Consider the following 14,519-nt stretch of genomic DNA (forward strand, 5'->3'; position numbering starts at 1 on the left):
AATCAAAGGCAGGCACCTGCTAGTTCAAACTTTGAGCAATTACCATGGAAGGTTTAGTTCAGACTTCAAGCAGTTACCATGGAAGGTTACCAGTAAATTTAATGCGGGAGTTCTATGTTTTTCGTGCCCATTGGTGTGGAAAGTGTTTCAACATTCATAGATATGGTTGTACAGAGCAGATGCCATTCTTCCTTATTTTTTCTGTTGTAAATTGGTCTCTTATAAAATCAATTTTGTAATGTAATGCTATTGGAATGGTTTCGCAGATCTGGACAAAGCCTGCATATAATTTCCCACCCAGAGACCCTTGGAAACAAGGATAAATATAAGCCAAGATTAAAAAAAAATTTTAAACAAGTATGAATGCACACAGCAACATACGAGGATCACAAAGATCGCAACGAAAGACTAACCAAAAATCCCCAACGGATCTCCAAACGCCACTATAGACCAAAATGATTGACAACGGAAGACACATAATTGAATCTGAATCGAAACATTCCGAACTCAAAATTTGACACCAAGGGATTGAAGAGCACTTAAGAGGGTAGCCAAAACACTCCCTGAAAAGTTTGAGTCTTACCGAAAAGTGCCCGTTGTCTGCCTGGACAGATTTTCGCAAATATCGACGATACTTTAAATCAGCACTCGGCGATACTTTCTAGTATCACACGACATTTCTAAAGAAGCAAGGCGACACTTTCAGGGATAAGGTGATACTTCTCTCAAGGGCGTGCGATACTTTTCAAGTATCATACAACACTCCTTCAAAGGGGGTGCAATATTGGAATGTATCGCACAACAAAACTCAAAGAGGCGTGCGATACAATCAAGGAACGCACGACAAAATCCTAATGGGCATGCAACATAAAATTGTATCACTCCATGTTGATACATGGTCGCCCAGGAAAAGCAAGAAAAACACTTAAGGACAACCAAAGGGTTGAAACTAAGTTCAGAACCTCCAAACTGGGGAGTACCGAATTCACAATTTGAGGCATGAACACTCGAACACACTGCTAAAAGACGTAAACTACATCTAACCATCTAAACAAGCAGTGAAGGGAAAGTATAGAAAGAAACATCGCAATGTACTAAAGCAACATCGCAATAACAGAAATAACATCGCAATGTACAGTACAACCAAACTAAGTACGTGGTTCCTCCCAACCATAATGGCATCATAAGACCATCGTGGGCCCTAGCCATCCCTCGTGCGTAACATCCCAAGCTACCGATCAGATTGTCAGTACTATCATATAAGGACGTCACTACTAAAACATGCTACAACATAAGCATAAGAAAATCTAACATGCTAACAATAAAGCATAAGATATCCTACAAAACCAGATAACATCATCTATTCTATGCTAATCATCACAATAAGGAAATGCGACAATGCCTAACATCATCTAAACATGATATACAAGCATTCCAATGAAAGCATAAATCACAAGAAAGCATACTGCAGAACTCGAAGCACCAAGTGAAAACATCTAACAACGATCATGCTAGAACAATAGACCGTCTCTATACACCGGTCCCTAATAGTGGTATAGGTAGCTATAACTCCCAACCACGTAGAACCCGCAGGTCCACTCCCACCGTGCTGATGGAGATAATGATCCAACTACAAACAAACACAAGCACAACGTCCATGGCTAACACACACGCCAGACAGTATGATGACTGAAACCAAGACATAGAGAATGCATAAACTACAGGTCCTGGTCAAACTCTCAATGGGCTACTAAGTAGGGGCTGACATCATGGAGAGTCGCTTGGCATCAGAAAGCCCAAGCTCGAATTGTGTGTCCTCAAACTTAAACGGGTGCTCACACATTGTGTCCTCAAACTTAATCATGTGCTCACACATTTTATTATCTTGAGATTTATTACCACCCAATGTTTTATTTAGTTATCGCTTATATAAAGCTCCCTCTGCCAACCCATGGTGTCATGATCGTCGGGCTGCGAGATAGAAGCCCCCTCCATATGCTACCCTACCCTACCCATGCTCATCCAACAATGTGCCCGTAGGAATGCAAATTTCCAACCCAACCCCAATGATCATAACTTCCAGAAGTACCACAAAAGATCGGGCCTCGCAAGTCACCCGACAAATTTACGCACACGTATTGGTGTGTGGCACACCACCATCACGAAGATCATAACATAAGGACTAGATGAGAACACAAAGCAGAAAGTCACTCAAGCGAAAATAGAATCGAGATGACAGATGCGACACACATCCCAATGCAACATAAAAATGCAATAAAAATCTGACCGACATCCAAATGGATCGTCCAGGTCCACAATCAAACTCATGCCAAGAAAACCTGACAAAACAGGGCAACATGCAAAACGAGGTAAAATTCCAAAATTTGGAAAACTTCAAAATTGAAACCCATTTGACCTTTGGGTACAAAAACCCTGAAAATCCAATAAAAATTGAGTTCGGACACCATATGCAAAAAAGGTCAACATAACGATGCAAAACCCCAAACCCCCATCACAAAAACAGGGAAAAAGTTCATACCTGACCAATCGGGCAGAACCAGTAAACAAAAACGAAAGAGAACGCTGGTTCTCAACTGCCTAACAAACGGCTACCAAAATCAGAAGTTGAAACGGGGTAGAAACGATAAAACAGGAAAGCCCTACCTGACAACAAAATTGGTAGAATCCGAAACCCGCACAATAAAATAAATAACTTGTTGATACTGCCAAAAATCATGGCAAAGTAAGGTCTCGAGCCGGATCCAACGAGACTGATCTCACGAAAATCCCACGCTTAGCTTCCAGAACAAACAAAAATCAAATCCTTCAAAAGAGGATTTTAGAAAAGCCCTCCAAATTTCTATTTTCAAAAAGTGAGAAGTGAATAATAAAATCCCTTTTTCAATACTTATTCACTTTCGAGTGAATAGTCGATTAGGGCAAATAGCTAGTTATACTAGCTAGACTCTGAATCAACCTAAACGAAAATAGGTTATTCCTCGAAACGCGAATTTTCCTGAGAACATTTAAAGCCCGAAAACCCAAAATCACAAAAATCACTAAACAACTTTCGCAACAATGCAAACCTCTAAATGCACAAACACGCTCATTGGTCTAATCACATAATGCAGATGAGTTTGGATTTAACAATCACCGAAAGGTTTTAATTTAAACAGTTAAAATAAAGATATGTCGACCATACAGGGACGACATTGGTAAAATATGAATAGTTGAATCACTAACTCCATGTGCCACTGCTAGGGATATAAATCCTGCACACTAAAACACACAATCAAGTGCAATTGCATATAATATCATAGACTAAGCAAAATTCATTAAATACCTAATTAGTCCATTTACATCACTCACGTTCGCATAAAGCAAAAAGAGACAAGAATGACGTAAATCACCATAGCATAAAATCCATCACATAACATAATCAGCAAATATGTCCAAATACCAAATAATCAGATATCATCATATGTCTACTATCATCTCAAAATGATAAACTGAACAGCATAGCAGTAAAGCATCTATGGTACTAAGTCAAAGTATAACATTTGACCCTCAGGTCATCTCAAAGTACATATAATAAGAGTACCAAGTATCTCTTGAATCAAAATAGACAAGGTACAGACTGCAAACACGAGAGGCACTACACTGCAATCTTGTTGTGAAGAACAAATTGCATTTCAGTTGGTTTTGTTTGTGCGGGTTTGGGTTAGGGATTTCAGATAAATTTTCTATAGATCCTCATGATGTAATTGGAAGTTGAAGACTTTGGGGTGGTTCTTGTTGTTTCAAGCACTTATAAAACCTTTTTGTACTTACTCTTCACTTTATAAATAAAACAAAACTTATTACCGAGAAAAAAAAATTATTACCTAGAAAAAAAATGTATTGCCTAGAAAAAAAACAAAAAAAAGAGCCTATGCAAACACATCCTTCTCTTCATTTACAATATCATCTCCATAACCACCTAAAAAATTGTGACATGCTCCTACTGCCTTGTGTTCATCCACCATTAAAGATTTCAAACCTTTGAACCATACTTTTTCCTACTCCATAATGCCATCCTCTACCCACATGATTAAACATACTTATTCGATATATATATATATATATATATATATACAAAAATTAGCACAATCATTAGTTTACATTGCCTTTGAACACATGATAGTTTTGCAGTTGGGAGATTTCCACAATCCATGAATTATGCAGTTGTTTTTTCTGGGTCAGATTGTGTAGAAAGTTTTTAATCATCAACGTTTCGAATCATACTCCTGATGATGGATCATGGAGTATGATCCGAAACGTTGATGATTAAAAACTTTCTACATGATAGTTTGCTCATTATAACTACAAGAGTGATGAATTTTGAAGAATCCAGAACTTATTGGTACCTAAGGGCAAAATAGTGGATACACTGTTGTATTGAAACACAAGAATATATTATTATATAGTATTAAAAATTCTAAATGAACAGACTTTATTGCTTTTTGGTTATGTAACTAAACCATCAGTCATCATTTAAGCATTCCAAACAGCTCCAATTCAAATCACAATAATATCTATGAAAGTGAACATTGAACGATGAAGATTCAAAATAGAAGATTAAATGAGATCCAAAATTCAGAAAAACAGTAATCCATAAATATGATTGCAAAAAAAAAAAAAAAAAAATCAAAGTGTGCCCCATTTTGTTTTAATTAATTTTACAGATATATTGTTTACTTTAATAAAACATAGGTTAACATGTCGGCTTTTAGATGTCCCCACTATAACTCAAGCAAAGGGGCATGCTGCAATGTCTCAAAGATGTGTTGCTGTGCTTAAATATCCCACCTACATGTCTTAAAGATGCCAAAATGTCCCAAAACTTCTTCAAGAGGTGAATAAAGTCAGAAAACAACAGAGCATCTATCCAAGACAAACAAGACAATTAAGATAGCTTCCGAAAGAGGGCAACGTGTCCTTGTTCTTTTGGTGAGGGCAAATGATGCCTAAAATTACAGAAGAGTGGTGCAAGGAGGTTTATCAATTATTAATTGTAGAAGAGGAAGATGAAAAATGTTCTGATTTGCAATTTATGAATTATGATGATATTTTCAGAGAAATCATTACAGATTCATAATAGTTCTCAGCTAACAACTGTGTCAGGATTTCACGTTATGATGTGATTTGCACTCAACTTGTATTCAAATGAATCAAATTTATATAGAACACTTACAATTAAGATAGCTTCCGAAAGAAGGCAATGTGTCCTTGTTCTTTTTGTGAGGGAAAATGATGCCTAAAATTACAGAAGTGGTGCAAGAAGGTTTATGAATTATTAATTGTAGAAGAGGAAGATGAAAAATGTTCTGATGTGCAATTTAAGAATTATGATCATATTTTTCAGAGCAAACATTTCAGATTCATAATAGTTCTTAGCTAACTACTGTATCAGGATTTCACATTATGATGTGATTTGCACTAAACTTGTATTCAAATGAATCAAATTTTATAGAGAACACTTAGTACTCCTTTAAGAACTCACTGGAAGTATTTTGTTTTTGAATTTTGCAAAACAACAATGTGTTTTTTTTTAATTCCTTTAAAGGAAGCTCTTTGTAACATAAATTAGCATGATAATTGTTTATATGCATCTAGTTATCTTTTATCTAGTTCCCATGTCTGATAATCCTATTCACGCTAGCTCAAGTTCACTCAGTGGTTTAGTTGTCTCACTTCATAGACACTTGGTGCATGCCTTCACACTCGTCCCAAGTGTTCTACATGTGTCACACCTCTTGGAGGGATTGTCAGTCATTCTATTTTACTCTCCTACTTACTCCTTGATCTATACATGCAAAGAGAGTTTATTGTACATACAAATGTTTTACAAAAAAATATTGACTATTTATTGCATTGTGCTTGATCATTTGTCGAATTTCTTGTGTTCGTTGTTTGCTGCTCAAACATAGTACCAGAGTGTTGAATCGCAAGTTCCTTACCATTTATTGGTGAATCTAGCATTTAGCTCTATCCCACATCATGAAGGCTTGAGAAACAAAAAACTACGTTTTGTACTGTTGAAAATGGTAACTTTGAAATTTCGCAATTTTTGGTGCATAGAACTTTGTTGTATTCTATGTACTATTTTATACAATTTTGTACTGCACAGCTTTTGTTTTAAAATTGAAAAAAAAAATTAGAAGAGGGCATAATTTTTTTGCCAACTAGGCCCATTTAAAGGGCATTTTTTCAATTATTTTTCCAAGAATGTGACATTTCTCTAGCTTGCAGTATTGTCTGTATTCGAAAGGCAAATTTCTTGTTTGGCAAGTTTTAATTGTTTTACAGAAATCTTCGTAACGTCAGAAATCCATACAATGTCTTATCTACACCTGCAAATCCTCATATGGTCATCAGGAAGTCCATTTTGGGCTATGTTGATGCTGTTTTTATCAAGCTTTGAAGATCTCAGAAGGGCTAGTATCAATATCTAGAAAGCCATATGGAAGATCACCACCAGCAATGCAAAATGATCACTGATTGCTGTTGACTTTATGTATCCCTGGGTTCACACAAGCTTTTTCGGGTTTCTCTGACATCCTACACATCAACTAGCATCTCCTCCTATCTCATGCCAAGAAAAAAGCAAAGATCTTGTGGCTAAACAGATTTAAATGTGGTAGCTGTTTCATTTAATCATGGCATGTTGAGCATCCTTCATACTTGGCTCCCATCTCCAACAGCTCCTCCTTGCTCAGTCAACTCCATTTTAGGCACCCCTTCAAGTGGCCCCTTCACTTGCACAGCCTCCAACACGGCCCTTGCATCATAATGACTTGCAATTGCTTCTTGAGTGGATTGGTGACCTTCAAACACTTTCACCCAACAGCATGCATTAATTTTTTGATTTAACATACTATTAAATTAAGTTCATAGATAGATGTCAAGTAACACATGCTTTTAAACTGTGAATTTTCACCTAGTGGTTTACTTCAATTGTTAAATTTTCAAAAACGAAACCCTTTTTTATTTCACAATAACTGGCATGTCGAGGGCCTTTTTTTTGCCACATTTGTAGTCTACGCAAAGCTCTTTTTGCCACCATCACAGTGGCAAATTTTCCAAAATATGCTAGTTTCACCTATTTTCAATTGTAAATTTTCTAATTTTCAACAGGGCAAAACTTTCACAACATTTGTCAAAAATTACAAAAGTCTTTTCAGATTCATCAAAATTTCACAAGGATCCAAATTTTGCAATCAAATTTCACTTTTAGATACACTTTCAAAAAAATTAAAAATCTTCATGAGTTATAAATAGCCAATTTCGCTTCCAAACATCAAACAAACTTATATTTCTTCCTTTACATCTTTCAAAGGGCATCACAATTCAGATATAATACAAAATTTAGGAAGGTTTTGTCAGGCACAATTCACATGCCTTGTTTTGTTTGCATCATAGATCCTAAAATAGATTTGTTAGCTCCAAAAAATAATCACACTCGGAAAGTTGAAGTACAAATATTTCAATCTGAAGGACTTTGGCCAATCATCAATGGACAACAAATGTGGCTTACTAGATAGTTTGAAGTTTGAACAATTAACTTATCAAAACAAGTTGGGAAGGCGATGGGAATCACAAGTCTCCTTGTTTCTGGTAAGTTTCAATTTCCCAATGCTAGTTGTACAACCCTAAGCAAATGTGGGATAACCTTAATAATCTCTTTGGAAAAGTTAATGAGTTCAAAATACTAGAATTGGATTTCGAGTTAAGAAACGTGTCTCCTAATGCCCTTACTTCTATTGAAGATTTCTTGGATCAGTTTAAGTATTTGCTTTCAAACAAGCCTAAGGCAAAATCAGTTTCAAGAAATGATCCACCCTCTAAGCAAAAGTATGCAATTGATTTGCTTCAGAAATTTCAAAGGGGTGATTGTGTAATATTCGTTGCCTAGCTGCACAAAAAAGTGTTGTAATGCTGGCCTTTGATTTCTGATCCCCCGGGCCTATCCATTTTTTTCACAACAGGAATTTGGTTGATGTTCAAGTTCCTATTTTCGAGTCATCGCTGAGGGTTTCGAGTCATTGCTGAGGGCCACTCTTTTAGTTATGACATTAAGTATATAGGTGGTGGGATGTATTTTCCTGTCACCGGGAATTGAAGTGTTCTGGCTTATGCCAATGACAAGGCAAGTCAGCAAGATGAGACTGACGAACAGATTTAGAAACTTCTTCCTGTTTTGGCCATCCACGTGAGAAAGAACGCTACGCTGCTGTTTCCATTTGCTGAAAGAAGATATCGTCTACAGGAGAGGAAACAAAGGCTATCTTTTGACTATCTTAATAGTTTTCTTTGCTTGCAAGTAATTTTCTCCTGCACAGGACATAGCCCCTGTCTGGGAATTGGATGCCAATCCAAGAGCTTCATAGCAATCACATCATTCTGATACAGTTACAGATATTTTCTACAGCCAGGCCTGGCTTCTTTTTTTTTTTCTGAAAACGCATAGCGCATGGATTTGAAGTATGTCATCAATGGACGTTTCCAGCTGGGAATACAAGTAGGCAGTTTAGGCATGCAACTCCAGTTGAAGGCATCAGGTTTCATCATCACCTCCAGGTTCAAAGTTCAGGTTTAGTGTTAGTTATAAGAGAAGTCTGTTTATTTTTCCTGTGATAGACATTAACCCTGTAGAACTTTCTGATTCTCTTTATTTCTATTAAGAGCAAGTAATTCTGATACATATGGCATCAGGTTTCATCATCACCTCCAGGTTCAAAGTTCAGGTTTAGTGTTAGTTATAAGAGAAGTCTGTTTATTTTTCCTGTGATTGACATTAACCCAGTAGAACTTTCTGATTCTCTTAATTTGTATTAAGAGCAAGTAATTCTGATACATATGGTCTAAATTTCTGGTAGAAGTCGATGTTCTTCCTGTTACAAACTAGAGCTGTCGTTGCACCAAAAGATCAACCTGTTAATGCCCAATACAACCACTAGACTTATAGAGCACAGGCACCGTAAAGCCATGTCATGAATCCTGAAGGTGAACGTTGGTGGTTAGTCAAACAATCCCCCCCTCAGCGTTACCCGAGGAGATTCGAACCTGTGACCAAGCTCTCCTACCACTTGTTACAAACTAGAGTTGCACCAAAAGATTGACATGTTAATGCCCGATACAACCACTAAACTTATAGAACACAGGAGGCGGTAAAGCCATGTCACGAATCCCAAAGGGGAACGTTGGTGGTTAGTCCAACACTTCCTGTGTGTTCTCTTTGTTTAAGTTTTTCCAGTATTTTCTGTGTATGCCTTGAATAAGGAAAAGCAGAAGATAATAAATACCCTATTCTCTGCACATTGAATTGTAGTTATTAATCATTATTGTCTATTTTTCTTTGCTTACAACCAGGGATACTTCAGATTGTGAGCACACACAACAAACACCATTTAAATTTATTGTCACTGCTACACTTGCACAGTACCAAGTGTCAATGCTACTTTGTAGAGAGAGTTTGTTGTCTTTTATGACCCATACTCAACTTCATATCACCTTTGTTGTTGGGCTAAACTCCCATTTTTCACATGACACTCATGAGAATCATTGGAAGGCTACCAAGCATACTTTGAGGTATGTTATCACAACACTCATTTTGGGATTCAGTACACACCAGAGGTTTCACAGATAGTAGACTACACCAACTCAAATTGGGCAAGACATGTTGATTCTCAAAAGTCCACTTTCAGCTCTGTTTTTAATCTTGGGTCTAGTCCAATTGCATGGTATTGCACGAAGCAAATTGTTATTGCATTATCACCCATTGAGGCTGAGTTTGAAGGAATAATTCTTGCTAGCTAAAAGATATCATGGCTTCGACAACTTGTGGCAGAGTTTGCTCATTCACCTAATCATCCTAATATACTTTGGTGCAATAACCAAAGTGCCATTCATATTTCCTGCAACCCAGCTGAGCATCAGTGGAAGCAGATCAAGATTCATATGCACTTCCTTCATCAGCTTATCCATGATGGTGTTCTATAATTAGAGTATTTGTGCATGAGAATTTGGTTCAAGAAATCTTCACTTAATTTGGCATCACCTTGCTATCTTGCCTTGCATCAGTCGCTTGGGGCAAAAGAAGTTGTCATTGATGCAGGTCTCAGGTCCTTTGTTTACACATAATTATCTTTTGGAGAGGAGATTTTCCCTGCTGGTTTTTCTCCTTTTACACCGTTTGAGGGAGACTTTTGAATTGTACATAAGTACATTATCAAGCCACATTGTCAAGACTTGTTTGTAACAATCCACAGACAAAGTATCACTTACAAGGTAATGTTAATGTGAAAAATGTCTTATGCATCTAGTTATCTCTTATCTAGTTCCTACACCTAGCAGTCCTATTCACATTAGCTTATGTTCACTTAGTGGCTTGTATCAATTTATAGACACTTTACACATGCCTTCACACTTCTCCCAAGTGTTCCACATGTCTCGCAACTCTTGGAGGGTTAGTCAATCGTTCTATTTCACCTTCGTACTTCCTCCTTGATCTATATATGCAAGGTGAGTTCGACATAGATAAACACATTTTTTGATAGTTTATCGGCTATAGTATTGTGCGTGATTCAGTTGGTGTAGTCTGAACTTTGTGGTCACTGTTCGATGCTCAACATAACCTACAATTTCATTTAAGTTACACATATACAAATTTTACGTCTGTAAAGTACAAAACACTTCTATTTCTTATTTAAAGGAGTTCTTTAAATGACAGACAAGTTAGAAGTAAACGCATTTTATAATAGGAAATTAAATGAATAATGCGATTCGTCTTCTGGTCGTCTAAGTTGCACATATTACAAACTCTTGGTAGCCGCACCATAATCATTCTGCATTTCTAACTCAGAAGAGCTCGATCCCTAGTGAAAAGATACAGGAAAGGCTTTATAAAGTAAACAAGTTAAAGGAATGTCAGCTTAACATACTGTTTGGTTTTATAATTGGCGTTGCATGAAGACTTTCTCTGTGCCTGAAATACAAAGCATTTGTATTTCTAATTTACAGAAGCACGGAGCTCACCTGAAGACACAGCTGAAGACTGAGAACCATTCAAATAATTAACCTGCGCTTCTTTAAAACTCTCCTCCTTAGTGGCCGGATTGAATGTGTTTTCATTTTTAGATCCAAAGCATGGAAAACAGCCCATTTCAACACCAGTTCTCTCCAAAAGAACAATCCTTTCACGTCCTCTGCTCCCTCAATTCTCCCAAATTTCAAATTTACCCACGCATTCCATCTTAATTCCTAAACACCCTGCAGAATATAAAGACAATTAAGAGTCATTCAAACGTTCTCCAACACAACTCGTCTTCGATAAAACCCTAAAACCTCACCAAAAATCTCAAAGAGAATTTTCGGATAGAAACCCTAGCAAATGTGAAGAGTATATAAATTTCCTTAACCTTATAAAACAAATAACCGTTCGCTGAAATGAGATAAAATTATCCAGAAGAAAACTCGCTGCAAAAACCTCTCCCTTAGACTATAAAAGATAATTTCGGCCGAGAACCCAAGGTCACGGCCGAATAAGCCCTCCTCGCTTAAAATGCATGAAGTGCCGCTGCAATTCAACTGGATTTGAAGCCTCATAAAGCTTGTGAGCTCAATGAGAGGCTCTGGGGACAAAATTTCTTCTTACATGTTGTTCTCATTTTGTACTGCAGGTATAACATCAGAGAGGCCGCCATGTCACAGGATCAAATCCTTCTGTAGACACAGCACCTTCTCCTCGGACGCACGAAAGAGCCACAAAAAAAACATCAGGTTACAACAAAAGAATCCGCACAGAAGAAGGATAGGTAATGACCACGTAATGGAAATTAAATTATTTATCGTTGATTTCTCCTAAAGTTTAGGAATTTGAGCGGGCTAATTGGCGTTGCAATTTTTTTAAACGTGCTGTATTTGTGGATCTTTATGACGTGTAGATTGAATTTATGTTTTTCGGTTTTTCAATTTGCGGGATAAATTATTGACCTCTCGTAGTGGCATCTTGGGAGGATATCCACGGTATGTCCAGTTGGCCGCTCTGATTTCGGGAAGATGTAATGATTTGGGGTTTGCAGATATGAATATTTTTCTTGTGGTCTACTCATGCTAAGTGGAGGTACATAACTTCCCCAACTTTTCCCACTTCAATTAAGCTTACTTTCAATCAATTTGGGCCCGTTTGGTGAGCAGAATAGGAATACGTATTCTGAAATACATATTTTGGAATACGTATTCTGAAATAGAACGTATCCCTATTCTCCATTTGGTTCAGCGAATATTTGATGGGAATTCGCGGACCCGAAAATTTATGTTTTCTAAAATTTAAAAAAATGGAATAGGAATACGTATTCCAATACCACCTATTTTGGTGGAATTGCAAAACCCCATTTTTGGGCCAAAAATGGAATACGTATTCCATTTTTGCTTCATATTTCAATCCCGTTTTGGTGCATCCAAACAAGGAATTCAATTTTTTTGGAATACGTATTCCTATTCCACTCACCAAACGGGCCCTTTATGTATCAAGTTGTTATCTAAATGCCTTGAACTAGGATGAGATTAAGTAATATATATAATCAAACCCAAAAAAACGAAAGAAATTAAAAGTTCAAATTTCATTTTGGGAAGTAGGGTAAGTACATCTCGTCTGTAGCCTTTAAAGAGTACAAAGTAGTCTCACATTTTTATCAACGTGTGTAGACCTAAAAATACATGACTAGTATGGTGGATTGATTGTAAAAGGACCCTTTCATTAACACACTTTTAGATTTCTTTCCATGTCATCTCTTCTACTAAAATGAATAATATCAATTGATTCTTGTAAATAATAGTGTTATAAAATTAAATCAATAAGAGTTGGGAGATGAAGTACCAAATAATAAGTGGCCCCAAAAAGAAAATAGACATGGTTACCTCTACAAAAAGGAAAGAACTGTCCAAGTCATGTGTTCATTATAAAGATAAATAAAGGATAATTAAGTAGCAAATGCAATAAAACTAGCAATGGTGTGAGATCTTGATCCATCTTGATTACCCCCACCCTCAACAATCATAGTTGTCTTATTTCGCTAGCTACCAACGAATGAGATTGTTGTATTCTCTCTCCCTACATCCCTCCCACTAGTGGCAATCTTGGATGCCCAATTATAACTTAGTAGTCTTCTCAGAGAGATGACAAGTGTCAAGCAAGGAAATTTGCCTTTTTATAATATGTTAGTACACCGACATATTTGAGATGGCTAAGAATGACAAGTAGATGATTACTATTTACCTTGGTGATCATCTAAAAGAGTCCAACCAATAGGTCATCGAGGCGATACGCTTCCTCTTAAGAATTTCTCATTTTAAGCTCTAGAAAAATGTTTCCAATCTATATAATTTTTCCTTTGTTTAGTTGCTCTTTTTAGTTGTTCCCCTATCTTGTCTCTATTATATTTAACTTGAGCTTGTCTTGTTTACTATTGTTTTTCGTTTCTAAGTATGCATTTCTTTCCAACTTTATTTTTTCATTCTTTATATCAAACTTTTATACTCCATTGTGTCAAGCCTTCCATCCTTTCTTATTACACAGTTGTTTTGTTAATATTTTTGACCTATCTTTACTAGAATGTTATTGTTCCACACCTGACACCTCAACTTGTAGCATGAGTTTTGTAATATCTTTGAACCCAAATCCCCAATATTCAAACTTGTGTTTAAGTTCCCTTCTCAAATTTTTAGCACATGTTGTAATTTAGTCTTTGGTTTACGTTTAGTGTTGTGACCTTCAAAAGTGGAATCTATGCCTACACATATTTGAGAGACATGTTGTTGATATCGACATATTTCTTTATTCAGATAGTATTGCAAAGTTAGTGCAAAAATGTTAGGTGAAGAAAATTGGATCGAAACTGGCTATTGTATAATAGATCATATGTTGTGTAGGTACATATGTATTGAAGGGTGTTTATAGATGACATATATAAAGTTGTAACAAATTTCCACAATCCATGCTATTCTATGTATGCTTTTGGGTGCGATTGTGTGTTATAAATATGATATCCAATCTATTAGCTCTCTCATCCTGATGATGGATCATTGAGTATGATCCGAAACGTTGATGTTGTTAAAATAACACACAATCGCACCCAGAAGCATACGTAGAATATATAAAGTTGCTAAGGGTCACAATAAAATTTGGTAGAGTTATAAAAGATTTACCAAATACTGGCATTTTGATGTTCAGATAGTGCTTGGGAAAGGCACAGTGACAGTATTTGGATGGTGAGGATTTGGTATGAGCAAGTTAAGAAATGTGAAGGTTGTGGCGTGTTAAGGACTTCATTCTACATCCTTGTCATGATGGGTTTGTAGAAATAAGCAAAGATAGTAAGGTTTCTCAGGGGACAAAGTGGATGCTTTCTGGAAGGACAATGTTTGTGGTTGACTTGACGTGTAACGTGTTGAGAAGGATAGTGATGTGCTCTTGGATG

The 14,519-nt window shown here is 36.6% G+C and overlaps 1 protein-coding gene across 2 annotated transcripts in view; it reads right to left on the bottom strand.

Annotated features, from left to right (window-relative positions):
* LOC149540765 (putative serine/threonine-protein kinase PBL7) overlaps nucleotides 1-11,963 on the bottom strand; it is a 41,850-nt gene extending 29,887 nt beyond the window's left edge. Inside the window, exons 1-2 of one of the 2 annotated variants that reach the window (XR_016356441.1) lie at nucleotides 11,460-11,857; nucleotides 11,077-11,310 (exon numbers count right to left, since the gene is read on the bottom strand). Coding sequence is in view for 1 of the 2 variants with exons in the window: in XM_089801857.1 (XP_089657983.1) it covers nucleotides 11,077-11,203 (127 nt within the window). In the remaining variant the exon portion in view is untranslated. Of the gene's footprint in view, nucleotides 1-11,076; nucleotides 11,311-11,459 lie in introns of both variants that reach the window. The other variant, XM_089801857.1, reaches the window with a different exon arrangement.
* Between the last annotated feature and the right edge of the window lie 2,556 nt (nucleotides 11,964-14,519).

Source organism: Cupressus sempervirens, chromosome 9 (assembly GCF_028749045.1).
Source record: "Cupressus sempervirens isolate cs-2001-9-10 chromosome 9, ASM2874904v1, whole genome shotgun sequence".
NCBI lineage: Eukaryota > Viridiplantae > Streptophyta > Pinopsida > Cupressales > Cupressaceae > Cupressus > Cupressus sempervirens.